The following is a 12,807-nucleotide window of genomic DNA, read 5'->3' as shown; positions in this document are numbered from 1 at the left end:
CCCTGATGAAATTATGTAAAAATCCTTAACCAACACATATTTAACAACACATTACAATAATAATTCACAACACAGTTTATTGCAGGTATGCAAAATGGCTTAATATTTGCAAATAAATCAACATGACACACTACATCAGATAAATGAAAGATAAAAATTATAAGATTATCTCAATAGATTCAGAAAAAAACATTTGACAAAATTTAACTTCTCATCATAAATACTCTTTAAAAAGTTGGTTTATAGAAAACATACCTCATAGAAACCACATATGACAAATAAACAACTAACAACATAATTAAGATAACAATTCTATTCACAATTGCACCAAAAAGAATAAAATACCTAGTAGGGAAAAGATCTGTACTCTAAAAACTATAAAACATTAATGAAAGATATTGAAAATTATATAGACAAATGGAAAGACATTCCATGTTCTTGGATTGGAAGAATTAATATTGTTAAAATGTCCATGTTACCCAAAGCAATCTATAGATTCGATGCAATGGTTGTCAAAATACCAACAGTATTTTTCACAGAGCTAGAAGAAAGAATTCTAAAATTTATATGGAACTACAGAAGACACTAATAGCCAAATTATTATTGTTAAATTTTATTTTAATAAAAATGAACAAAGCTGAAGATATTATGCTCCCAGATTTCAAACCATACTACAAAGCCATAGTAATCAAAACACTATAGTATTGGCACAGATAGACATGTAGATCAATGAAACATGAGAGATTGCCCAGAAATGACCTCACATTTGTATGGTTAATTAATCTATGACAAAGGAGGCAACAATATTCAATGGGGAAAAATCACCTCTTCAATAAATGGCACTGGAAAAAACTGAATAGCAGAGTGCAAAAGAAAGAAACCGAAACACTATCTTACACCATATGCAAAGATAATTTTTTTCCAAATGGATTAAAACCTAAGTGTAAACAATGAAAATACAGAAAGGGAAATTAGAGAATCTATTCCATTTATTATAACACCAAGAACCATAAGATACCTGGGAATAAACCTAACCAAAGAGATAAAGGATCTGTACTTGAGGAACTATAGAACATTCATGAAAGAAATTGAAGAAGACACAAAAAGATGGAAGACTGTTCCATGCTCAAGGATCGGAAAAATAAACATTGTTAAAATGTCTATACTGCCTAGAGCAATCTATACTTTCAATGCTATTCCGATCAAAATTCCACCAGCATTTTTTTTAAAGGTTTTATTTTTTTTCATTTGACTAAGGGAGAGAGATCACAAGTAGGCAGAGTGGCAGGCAGAGAAAGGAGGGGAAGCAAGCTCCCCGCTGAGCAGAGAATCCAATGTGGGGCTCGATCCCAGGACCCTGGAATCATGACCTGAGCCAAAGGCAGAGGCTTTAACACACTGAGACACCCAGGCACCCCTCCACCAACATTTTTCAAAGAGCTGGAGCAAACAATCCTAAAATTTGTATGGAATCAGAAGAGACCCCAAATTGCTAAGGAAATGTTGAAAGAGAAAAACAAAACTGGGGACATCACGTTGCCTGATTCCAAACTTTACTACAAAGCCGTGCTCACCAAGACAGCATGGTACTGGCATAAAAACAGACACATAGACCAGTGGAACAGAGTAGAGAGCCCAGATATGGACCCTCAACTCTATGATAAAATAATCTTTGACAAAACAAGAAAAAATATACAGTGGAAAAAAGACAGTCTCTTCACAAAATGGTGCTGGGAAAATTGGACAGCTATGCATAGAAGAATGAAACTCGACCATTCTCTTATACTGTACACAAAGATAAACTCAAAATGGATAAAAGACCTCAACATGAGACAGGAATCCATCAGAATCCTAGAGGAGAACATAGGCAGTAACCTCTTCAACATCGGCCACAGCAACTTCTTTCAAGACATGTCTCCAAAGGAAAAAAAAAGCAAAAATGAATTTTTGGGACTTCATCAAGATCAAAAGCTTCTGCACAGCAAAGGAAACAGTCAACAAAACAAAGAGGCCACCCACGGAATGGGAGAAGACATTCACAAATGACAATACAGACAAAGGGCTGATATCCAAGATCTATAAAGAACTCCTCAAGCTCAACACACACAAAACAGATAATCATGTCAAAAAATGGGCAGAAGACATGAACAGACACTTCTCCAATAAAGACATACAAATGACTGACAGACACATGAAAAAATGTTCATCATCATTAGCCATCAGGGAGATTCAAATCAAAACCACATTGAGATACCAACTCACACAAGTTAGAATGGCCAAAATTAACAAGACAGTAAACAACAAGTGTTGGAAACGATGTGGAGAAAGGGGAAACCTCATACACTATTGGTGGGAATGCTAGTTGGTACAGCCACTTTGGAGAACAGTGTGGAGATTCCTTAAGAAGTTAAAAATAGAGCTACCCTATGACCCTGCAATTGCACTACTGGGTATTTACTCCAAAGATACAGATGTAGTGAAAAGAAGGGCCATCTGTACCCCAGTGTTCATAGCAGCAATGGCCACAGTCGCCAAACTGTGGAAAGAACCAAGATGCCTTTCAACGGATGAATGGGTAAGGAAGATGTGGTCCATATATACTATGGAGTATTATGCCACCGTTGGAAAGGATGAATACCCAACTTTTGTATCAACATGGATGGGACTGGAAGAGATTATGCTGAGTGAAATAAGTCAAGCAGAGAGAGTCAATTATCATATGGTTTCACTTATTTGTGGAGCATAACAAATAACATGGAGGATATGGGGAGATGGAGAGGAGAAGGGAGTTGAGGGAAATTGGAAGGGGAGATGAACCATGTGAGACTGTGGACTCTGAAAAACAATCTGAGGGTTTTGGAGGGGTGGGGCATGGGAGGTTGGGTGAGCCTGGTGGTGGGTATTATGGCGGGCACGTATTACATGGAGCACTGGGTGTAGTGTGCATAAACAATGAATTCAGGAACACTGAAAAGAAATTTAAAAAATAAATAAAAATAAAAATAAAAAAACCCTAGTGTAAAAAAACAAAATTCCTAAAAGAAAACATAACCAGTAAACTCTTGGACATTGGTATTAGCAATATATTTCTGGAAGTGTTTTTTCAAACAAGGGAAACAAAACCAATGGGACTATATTAAACTAAAAAGTTTTGCTTGCAAACAATACTATAAACAAAACAAAAATAAAACATACTAAAGGAGAAAAGATATTTGCAAACAATATATTTGAAAAGGGGTTAAAATCTAAAATATATAAAGAATGTATATATAACTCAACACCAACCACCCCAAATAATCTAATTTAAAAATGAGCAGAGAATCTGCATAGTTTTCCAAAGAAAATATATAGATGTCCAATAGACACATGAAAAGATGTTCAAAAGCATTAATCATCAGAAAAATGAGGATCATAACCACAATGAACTATCACTTCACACCAGTCAGAATGACCAGTTTCAAAAAAAAAATTATAATAATATGTTGGCAGGAATGTGAAGAAAGAAAACCCTTGTGCACTGTTGGTAGGAATGTAGATTGGTGCAGCCACTAAGGAAAAACAGTATGGGGTCCCTCAAAAATTAAATAGTAATGCCATACCATCCAGAAATTCCACTACTGAGTATTTATGAAAAGAAAATGAAAACACTAATTTGAAAAGATACATGCATCATAGGTTTATTGCAGCATTATTTACAATAGCCAAAATGTGGAAGCATCTTAAATGTTTATCAATAGATGAGTGGGTAAACAGGTATGGCATATATATAAATGGAATATTACTCAGACATAAAAATGTATTGTATCTTGACAACATAGATGGCCCTAGAGGGTATTATGCTATGTGAAATGTCAGACAGAGAATGACAAATACCAAATGATTTCACTTATATATAAAATCTAAAAACAAGAAAAATTAAGAAATAAGCAACAATACAGAGACATACTCATAAATAGAGAAAACAGGTGTTTGCCAGAGGAAAGAGGGATGGGTGATGGGAAAAATCAGAGAGGTGACAAGAAAATATAAACTCTCAATCTTGAAATAAACAAGTCATGGGGATAAAAAGAACAGCATACTGACTATAGTCAACTCTATTGTAACTTTGTGTGGTGACAGATCATAACTATACCAACTGGGGTAAGCATTTGTAATATATGCAATTATGAATCACTATGTATATTGTATATCAAATATACTTTGATTCAAAAACAAAAATCTAAAAATCCCTTATTAACTTAAGGACAATTATTGTTATAAGGACGGTGGTTCACTATGATTTCTTAATAAAAAGGATTTATTGTTAAAAAGACATCAAACTGACCTCACAATTCAAAATGTCAACTATCTCAGTGTCTCTCATATAATCAACATTGTCCAATCTCTATGTAACAAAGTAAAACCCACAACTGACAGAATAAACTAACTCAAACATTTATAAGCATAATGTGGGTAAAATTTTACCCAAAAGTATATGAATATTCAATAATGTAAGGTGTACAACTTTTATCAGCAAGATGAAATCAGAACAAGCCTTGGAATCTCTAGTTATTTCCACAATAACAGCTGAATTTTAACCAGTTGTTTCAGTGATTTAAAACACTTTGGGGTGTCTGGGTGGCTCAGATGGTTGAGCATTCAACTTTTGATTTTGGCTCAGGTCATCATCTCTGGGTCCTGGGGTTGAGCCCCATGTCAGGCTCCATGCTCAACAGGGAGTCTTCTCAGGATTCTCTCTCCCCCTCCCTCTACCCCTCCCCACTAGTTCCTCTTTCTTTCTCTCTCTCTCTCTCTCTAAAATAAATAAATAAATATTTAAAAAAAACTTTAATTTTTATCTTGTTGTTACTCTAATAGAATTCAAATTTTCCATTTAAAAGACTTAAAGTTTAGGTGTGTCTGGGTGGCTCAGTCAGTTAAGCATCTGACTCCAGCTCTGGTCGTGATCTCAGGGTCCTGGGATCCATCCCTGACAATAGGCTCCACACACAGAGGGGAGTATGCTTCTCCCTCTCCCTTTGCCCTTCCTCCTGTTTCTGCTCTTTCTCTCAAATAAAGAAAATTTAAATTTCTTTTTAATTTTTCAAAAAGGTTAAGGTTTACATTTTATTTCACATCCCAGAAAATAACACTGTGTTTTTCCAGTAAAAGAGTATCTTTAATACTCCCTGGGGATTAAAAAGAAATCTCATTTTGTAGTCAACACACTTAAGGGAGCATATAAACCTCTCATTAAATAAACACTTCAAGCTCTACTTCATTTCACACAGTTCTAGGAAGGTAAGTATGGACCCAGTAGTGTTTTAAATTCAAAACTATCCAAAACATTAAATAAATTCTAACTCAAAGGCATCTAATACTTCAAAATCTCCATAATGCTTGATATATGGAATTCTTGCAAAGAGATCTAAATTTTTGGCTTGGTACATATTTTACCTCGATATATTCTGATCCTGTCAGGAATTTGCAAAAAATTAGAGTATTTGCCCATTGCTGTATATCCAACAGAAGAGATTTTGTGTCCAAAGAGGGCATACATTCCCCACCAGTTGCTCCTATTTAGTAAGAACCAAACATGTTAACTTTGATTTACTTCTCTGTTTGAGAATTTTATCTTGGCCCAAAGTTCCTAAACTATGATATGTGATTATAATTTTTGTGACTAACATCTAAATAAACAAAAAAAAATTCAAATAAAGACCCAACAAACATATATTTTCACTGACTAAAAATAGTTCTCAACTCTTCTCACCAGTCAACACAAAATCCATAAACTAATTTTGTCCATTCAAATTGTTATAACAGAATACCATAGATTAGATGGCTTACAAGTATCTGTCTATTTATCTGTCTATTCAATCATAGTTCTGGAGGCTGGTAGTCAGGGACCAGATTGCCAACATGGTTGAGCGAGGGCCCTTCTTGTATCCTCACGTGACAGAAGGGGCTAGCTATGAGCTCTTCTTTACTAGAACATTAACCCTATTCATGAATGCTTATCCTTATAACCAATTTACCTCCCAAGCCTCACCTACTCATACCAATACCTTTGGTGGTTAGGATTTCAACATATTCAAATAATATGCAAATATCTGTAAATAATACCTCTTTTATGGCTGAGTAAAACTTGTACAAAGATGAAATATATAGTCTGTTATAAAAAGAAAGGCAAACAGTTAACTAAACTTTACCAAACAACACCTTTAATCTTATCCTTCTAATTAGGGTGCCTGCAGGCTGGTAGGGATATTCTCCAGCAGGGTACTGCCAGAAGCTTGTGGGAAGATTTCCTGCTGAAGTCCTGAATCCACATTGACACTGTATTCTTTTCAGGATCTTTGAAATTATTGTCTGCTTTCTTTCCTTTCTTTGCCTGCTCGTCATGGAGGTACATTCTCACAAATCAGTCCTGCTGAAAAGAAACAATTTTCTCCAGTTTTGACCCCCACAAGTAGATTAACCCAACAATCACCCACTACTTTCCAACTTCTCCTTGGGGAAGTCACCTCTTTCTACCATCTCTGTGAGGAACATCTCTGTAACCACTGACAGAGAGTTTAGTCCTATGCAGTGTCACCTGGGGAGGGGGACAGCTTTAGTAGAGTTCCTCTTTGTCCACTGCTTCCAAAGTCATTTTTATTCTGCTCAAATGGCAATGCTGAAATCTCCACTATGACAGGCTGGACTTTTATAAATTTTATCTCACCTGTGTGTTTCTGTCCAGACAGCACATTCCAGATTTTTTTCCTTGACCAAAGCAAGTGGAGGAGAGACAGGTTTACTCCCTTGGATCCATTCTTACTGAGGTCTTGTTTGTTTATACTGATGCACAGATGAGCAAAGGTTCTCTTGGATTCCTCCCAGGTGCTGAGGTCCTCTTTTTTAATGTATGGATGTCTAATTCATTGTTTAAAAAAATGGGAGGGGGGATAAATGAGCAGTATCTATGCCACCATGTTGCTGACATCACCACCCGCACTATATTTAATTCATCGCTCTCTTTTTTTCAAATATTATTTTGCCTTTTCTTGCTAACAATACTCCCTAACAGATGAAACACTTTATTTGTAGATATAAAATATCTCTGAGTTATTCATTAATCTAATAAAGTTACAGATGGCTACTGATGTTTGTATACTTGTAAAATGATTTAAATAGGCTCAAACTTCTTTCTGGAACCTGAGGTAATTCAAGTATTCCATAATATGGTTCAATGCTGAGAAAATAGTATGGGGCCAGGACAACAGTATGAGCAAAAGTTCTGAAGATAAAGTGCTTCTACTGTGTGCAGGGAGCACATAAGATAGGGATAAAAAATACAGTCCTATCTATTCATATTGAAGAGTAATTAAGAGATGAAACTTGATGGAGCTGATGGAGCCAGAATAGGAGAACTTTTATCCAGTTGCCATGGTCTTTAGAATTGAGAAAGTCTTGTTGCTAAGCAGTTCAATCTAGAACACAATCTAATGATAGAAGAAAGGGAGGGGATTGTTATTTCTCTTTTTTATAAAAAGTTGCAGATCAAAGTCTTTGTACATAAAGAGGTAGTTTGTACTACCTCTATCTATGATAGGGCTATATTTAAAAAAGATAGTGGGAACCATTTATTCTACTGTGGGTAAGTCTTTCAAGAATTTAGCTATAAAGGAGAGAAGCACTAGTATTTGTGCATATGTATATACACACACACAAACATACACATCACATGATTCTTTGCCAATTTTTTAATCTTCAAGAGGATCTGTGACCTGGATTATGTCTTATTCTGGTCTATTTTAGTTGGTTAAATGAACAAAATTGTATTTTTAATGGGTTATAACTGATAGTTTGAGAAAAACTGATAGACTATAAATGGGAGTGAGAGTGCAGGTAAATAGAGTTAATACTTGATAAAGCCTTGGGAAAGGTAAAAAATGAATTGTAAAAGATGATATATGACCATCTACTTGGAAGTCTCTGTACCATTATGGCACTTTACCACATTATTAGTGAAAATGGTTATTAAGAATGGAATTAAGTGTTGAATAAGAATAAGAGTTGTGGTTAATGGTTTAATATGTAAGAATCAGAACAATGGAGGATGATAAGGGTTAGGAGTAGGGTTATGGTTAGGATTACAGTTAGAGTTTGATAATTAGATACAGGTGATACCAAAATAAAATGCTTAGCCATAGACCAATGGCTAAATGTTGAAAATGAGTTATAAACTAAAATAAACTAGGTGTTACATGGGTTGTCCACATGCTCACCAATTCTAAAATGTGGGTAAAATTACATTAATAAATCAGACACTTGGGGTGCCTGGGTGGCTCAGTGGGTTAAAGCCACTGCCTTGGGCTCAGGTCATGATCCCAGGGTCCTGGGATCGAGCCCCACATCTGGCTCTCTGCTTGGCAGGGAGTCTGTTTCCTCCTCTCTCTCTCTCTCTCTCTCTACCTGTCTCTCTGCCTACTTGTGATCTCTGTCAAATAAATAAAATCTTAAAAAAAAATCAGACACCTAATTTCTTGAGGTTTATGTAGCATTGATGTGGGTGTTAGTGTATGAGTAATAATGCAAGCTAAATAGTGATCTAATGAGATGGCTACCAGTCTAGTGGTTTGGAAGTGGTTTCGGCAATCAGTGGAAACTGGGACCAGTCATCTGTTCTGCATGCCATACAAGAATACTGAGAATGAAAATATTTCTGTCTGGCTTTGAATTGTTGACTGGTATGTTTAGTAAAATGAAGTAGGAATAAGGAACTTTCCCTTAGAAAGTGAGAGTAGAGAGATCTTTGTTTTTTATGAAAGGAAGTTTCCATAGGTAACACAATGATTCTGCAGAAAAGAGGTCAGGTATAAAGAGTAGGAGATAATCGGTCCTTAATCATGCATCTTTTACTTTTACGTTACCTACTATGGGAGGTGATTTGATCAGTTTACATTAGATAAATACAAATAGACAAATAGATAAATAGTTGACTTCACTTTTCTGGTTTTTCAACCAGAGAAAGAGTTCTTAGTTTCATTACCTCAAGCATTCATATTACTTTAATGATCTCATAAAGACTGTGCTATTCTCACTAGATACTAAAAATAAACAATGTATATATAAAATATTGAAATTTTACAAATTTTTAATGTGTAGCTTTAGCCCAAGCACTCTGTCCAAACTTAAGACCATTAATATCTCCAGACCATTAGTCTCATAACATATATGTTCATTTATATTTCTGAATGGGTTGCACCATTATCTTGCTTCTATTTTTCATATAAAATGTGTATATGTAATTTTATTTATGAAATAAATACATTTTACTGTCAAACCCAGGAAGAGGTTATCTTGCAATCTTATAAATTCAGGTTTTGATGCCAATATTTGTGAAAACAATTGATGCTTCGGTTCTTGCAGTTTCACAGGCTTAGATGAAAAGAGGAATACAGGAAAGAGACAGGATAATTAATAATTTGTCACATGGAAGCATATATTACAGACAATAAGAAAAAATAATAATATATGTGAGTAATCTTTACATCTTGCCTGAGTAATGTATGTGACTAAATAATTTATCATTTGAAAGTGAAAGGAAGACCTATATAGTGATATTCACATCCAGCCCATATGTATAAATTGAGACTGCTACATTAAAACATGATAGGTATTCATGCTACCATTAATACCGTTTTGTTTTAAGTATTTACTGTGAAAATGTTGGCACACATTCATATATTTACAGAACAGTATAAGAATCAATATGTGTCCTTCATCTAGAGTCAACCTATGGCTGATCACCACTGTTTTGTTCACACAGTCCCACTCTGCCTTGCCATTAAGAGAAAACTCAATGCAGTATACTGAGCCATGATCCAAACACTAACCCATTTTAACTCATAGCCTTCTCTTTACCCTCCACCTTGACTTGCTTTTATCTCCCACCCCTGTCTCTGCCCTTCTTTTTTCTTTTAGTGTTGCTGCTCTGATGGTGTGACGGCTAGAAGACAGATCTTAAATATCAACACTTTATTTATCAGCCTACATCCAGCTCAGAGGGAGGAGGCAGAGAGTAATGTTTCCTGGCTTGCTCTGGTTTGTTCTCACCAATGGCTGAATATGGTGGCTCCAGAATGGCTGTGGGTGAGGTCCTGGTACATGTGAGGATCACTGTCCCCATTCTTTGGCTGAGGGGGTTTCTGCTCCTTTATGGATGGTCCCATATTGGATACTCCTATCGCCATGGTCCCCCAGAAGTGGTGATTCCTTTGAGGATGACAGGCACTGGCAGTGTCAAGAAGCCTCCAGGCTGGATCTCTTACTGTCTGCATCTTGGAGGCCAGAGACATGTTTTCCATATGAAGGTCAAGAAGCTTTTGCTGTCCAAAAACTTCCCAGTGTTCACATACACAGACCAGGGTGCTCTTTTTGAAGACCAGCCATTTGTCCAGAAAGATTGCTATTACCATGGTTACGTGGAGGGGCATCCGGATTCATTGGTTTCTCTGAGTACCTGTTTTGGGAACTTTCAAGGAATATTACAGATAAATCACATCGTTTATGAGATTTTGCCCAAAAGCCTTTCTACCACATTTGAACATCTGGTATTTAAGATATATGATGAGGAGAAACAATTCCCACTCATGAGGTGTGGGTTGACAGATGAAAAAATAGTACAACAAATGAAGTTTCAAGAAAGCAATAATTCTACTTTGAAAAGTGGATATGGAGGTCTGTGGACACACAAGAGATTTGTTGAAATGGCAGTGGTGGTAGACTACCATCGATACGCTTATCGTGAATATAATGTCACAGCTGTGGAACTGGAAGTGATTACAACTATGAACCATGTAAATACCTTCTATCAACCCTTAAATACTGATGTGAGTTTAGTTGGAATAGAGGTCTGGACTAAAGGAAACCCTGTGGAAATAAAGAACATGGGTGTACTCATGAATTTATTTTGTGCCTGGAAGGAAAAAGGCTTTAACATCCGTGTGCCCCACGATGCTGCCCATGTTTTTGTAAAAAGAGGATATGGTACATTTGGTATATCTTATGTCAGATCAATATGTAACTACAATACTAATTGTGCAGTGGATACCTTCACAAGTGATGATTTGGGGTTTTTTGCATTCATTGTGTCACATGAGCTTGGTCATTCTCTGGGTATGGGGCATGATGAGGAAACATGTAAATGTGCAGACAATGGGTGCATAATGTATGCAGCACAGCCATGGTCAACCAAATTCAGCAATTGCAGTTATGCTCAATATTGGCACACCTCTGCAGGATCCAGATGTATCTTCTACCCACCCACTCCAGAGAGAAGCTTCAAGTTTACACGCTGTGGGAATGGCATGGTTGAAGGAGAAGAAGAGTGTGACTGTGGCTCCTTAAACTTGTGTACAAAAGATCCATGCTGTCAGTTAGACTGTACTCTGAGTCCTGGGGCTACTTGTGCTTTTGGGCTTTGTTGCAAAGACTGCAAATTCATGCCATCAGGTGCTTTATGTAGAGAACAGGCAAATCAATGTGATCTTCCCGAGTGGTGCAATGGGACATCCTATCAATGCCCAGAAGATGTGTATGTGCAAGATGGAATCGAATGCCCAGGGGGTGGCTACTGCTATGAAAAGAGATGCAATATCCGTGATGAACTGTGTAGCAAAATTTTTGGCCCAAATGCCAAGAGTGCAAGTCAGATTTGCTACAGTACAGTGAATATTCAAGGAGACCGTTTTGGTAACTGTGGTCTCAAGGGCCATCAATTTACAAAATGTAACACCTCAGATACCCTGTGTGGGAGGGTGCAGTGTAAGGATGTGGCAAAAATCCCCACTCTGAGAGACCATTCTACTCTGCATTGGCTTCACCTCAACGATAATGTCTGTTGGGGTATAGACTTCCATCATGGGATGCCCTTGCCTGATCTTGGTGAAGTGAAAGATGGTACAGAGTGTGGTAAAGACCATATCTGTGTCCAAAGGAAGTGTATCCCTTTGGCATATTTGAAAACCAGTTGTTCGCCCGAGACCTGCAGTAGGAATGGGATCTGCAACAATAGACATCACTGCCATTGTGGCAATGAGTGGAACCCCCCTGACTGCCAGGTAAGAGGCACAGGAGGCAGTGTTGACAGTGGTCCACCCCCAACAAGAAATAAGACTGGAGTGTCACAGAAGCAGGAGCAGAAGACTTATCAGTTATTATTTTGGTTGATGCCTTTTTTGGCTTTATTATGTTGTTTGTTAATTTCGTTTTTTATGAGAAGGAAGAACAAGGATAAGAAAGAAGAGCAGAATGTTCCACATGCACCCAATGCACAGCAGAATGAGCCACCTGTAACTAATCAAGATGTGAGTGATCCACCTGCACCTGAGAATGAAAACTAAAAAGTTATGATTTCCAAAAGGAAACCCAACCCAAATGAATTTGCCCATTTGATAAATTTTAGTCCCCTGGCAGGAAAAATGTTACAGCTTATACCACAGATCACTGACAGAAAATCCCTGAGATTTTTTTTTATCACTTGGGATCATACACACTAGCCATTGAACAATAAGCAAAATATACTAATTCTCAGCACAGCTCTCTTTTCCATTATTTTAGGCAATTTCAGCAATTTTTATGGAATTATTCTGCGTTTCCTGAGCAATGGCAGTGCCCTCGGAGGGGTGTGTGTGTGTGTGTGTGTGTGTGTGTGTGTTTAGCTTGCTGTCTGACAATTCCAAACAACCTTTCCCTTTGAAATCTGCTTTCATACACAGGGAATAGGAAACTACAAATCACATTTCTCCTTTGCGAGTCCTCCATTTTTAGCTACCACGA

General features: G+C 36.9%; 1 protein-coding gene across 1 annotated transcript; it reads left to right on the top strand.

The window, feature by feature from the left end:
• The first annotated feature begins 7,566 nt into the window (after nucleotides 1-7,566).
• On the top strand, nucleotides 7,567-12,556 carry ADAM29 (ADAM metallopeptidase domain 29). Its single transcript, XM_032855920.1, has 2 exons — nucleotides 7,567-7,621; nucleotides 9,952-12,556. Exon 2 carries the CDS (start codon nucleotides 10,086-10,088, stop codon nucleotides 12,369-12,371), a length of 2,286 nt encoding a protein of 761 aa, XP_032711811.1. The 5' UTR covers nucleotides 7,567-7,621; nucleotides 9,952-10,085; the 3' UTR covers nucleotides 12,372-12,556.
• The last annotated feature ends 251 nt before the right edge of the window (nucleotides 12,557-12,807 follow it).

Source organism: Lontra canadensis, unplaced genomic scaffold (genome assembly GCF_010015895.1).
Source record: "Lontra canadensis isolate GAN:19392208 unplaced genomic scaffold, GSC_riverotter_1.0 scaffold10, whole genome shotgun sequence".
NCBI classification, from domain to species: domain Eukaryota; kingdom Metazoa; phylum Chordata; class Mammalia; order Carnivora; family Mustelidae; genus Lontra; species Lontra canadensis.
This window is presented reverse-complemented; position numbering and strand designations above follow the sequence as displayed.

Coding starts and splice junctions, on each gene's coding strand:
- ADAM29 (XM_032855920.1), top strand. CDS start 10,086: ATGGCTGAATATGGTGGCTCCAGAATGGCTGTGGGTGAGGTCCTGGTA.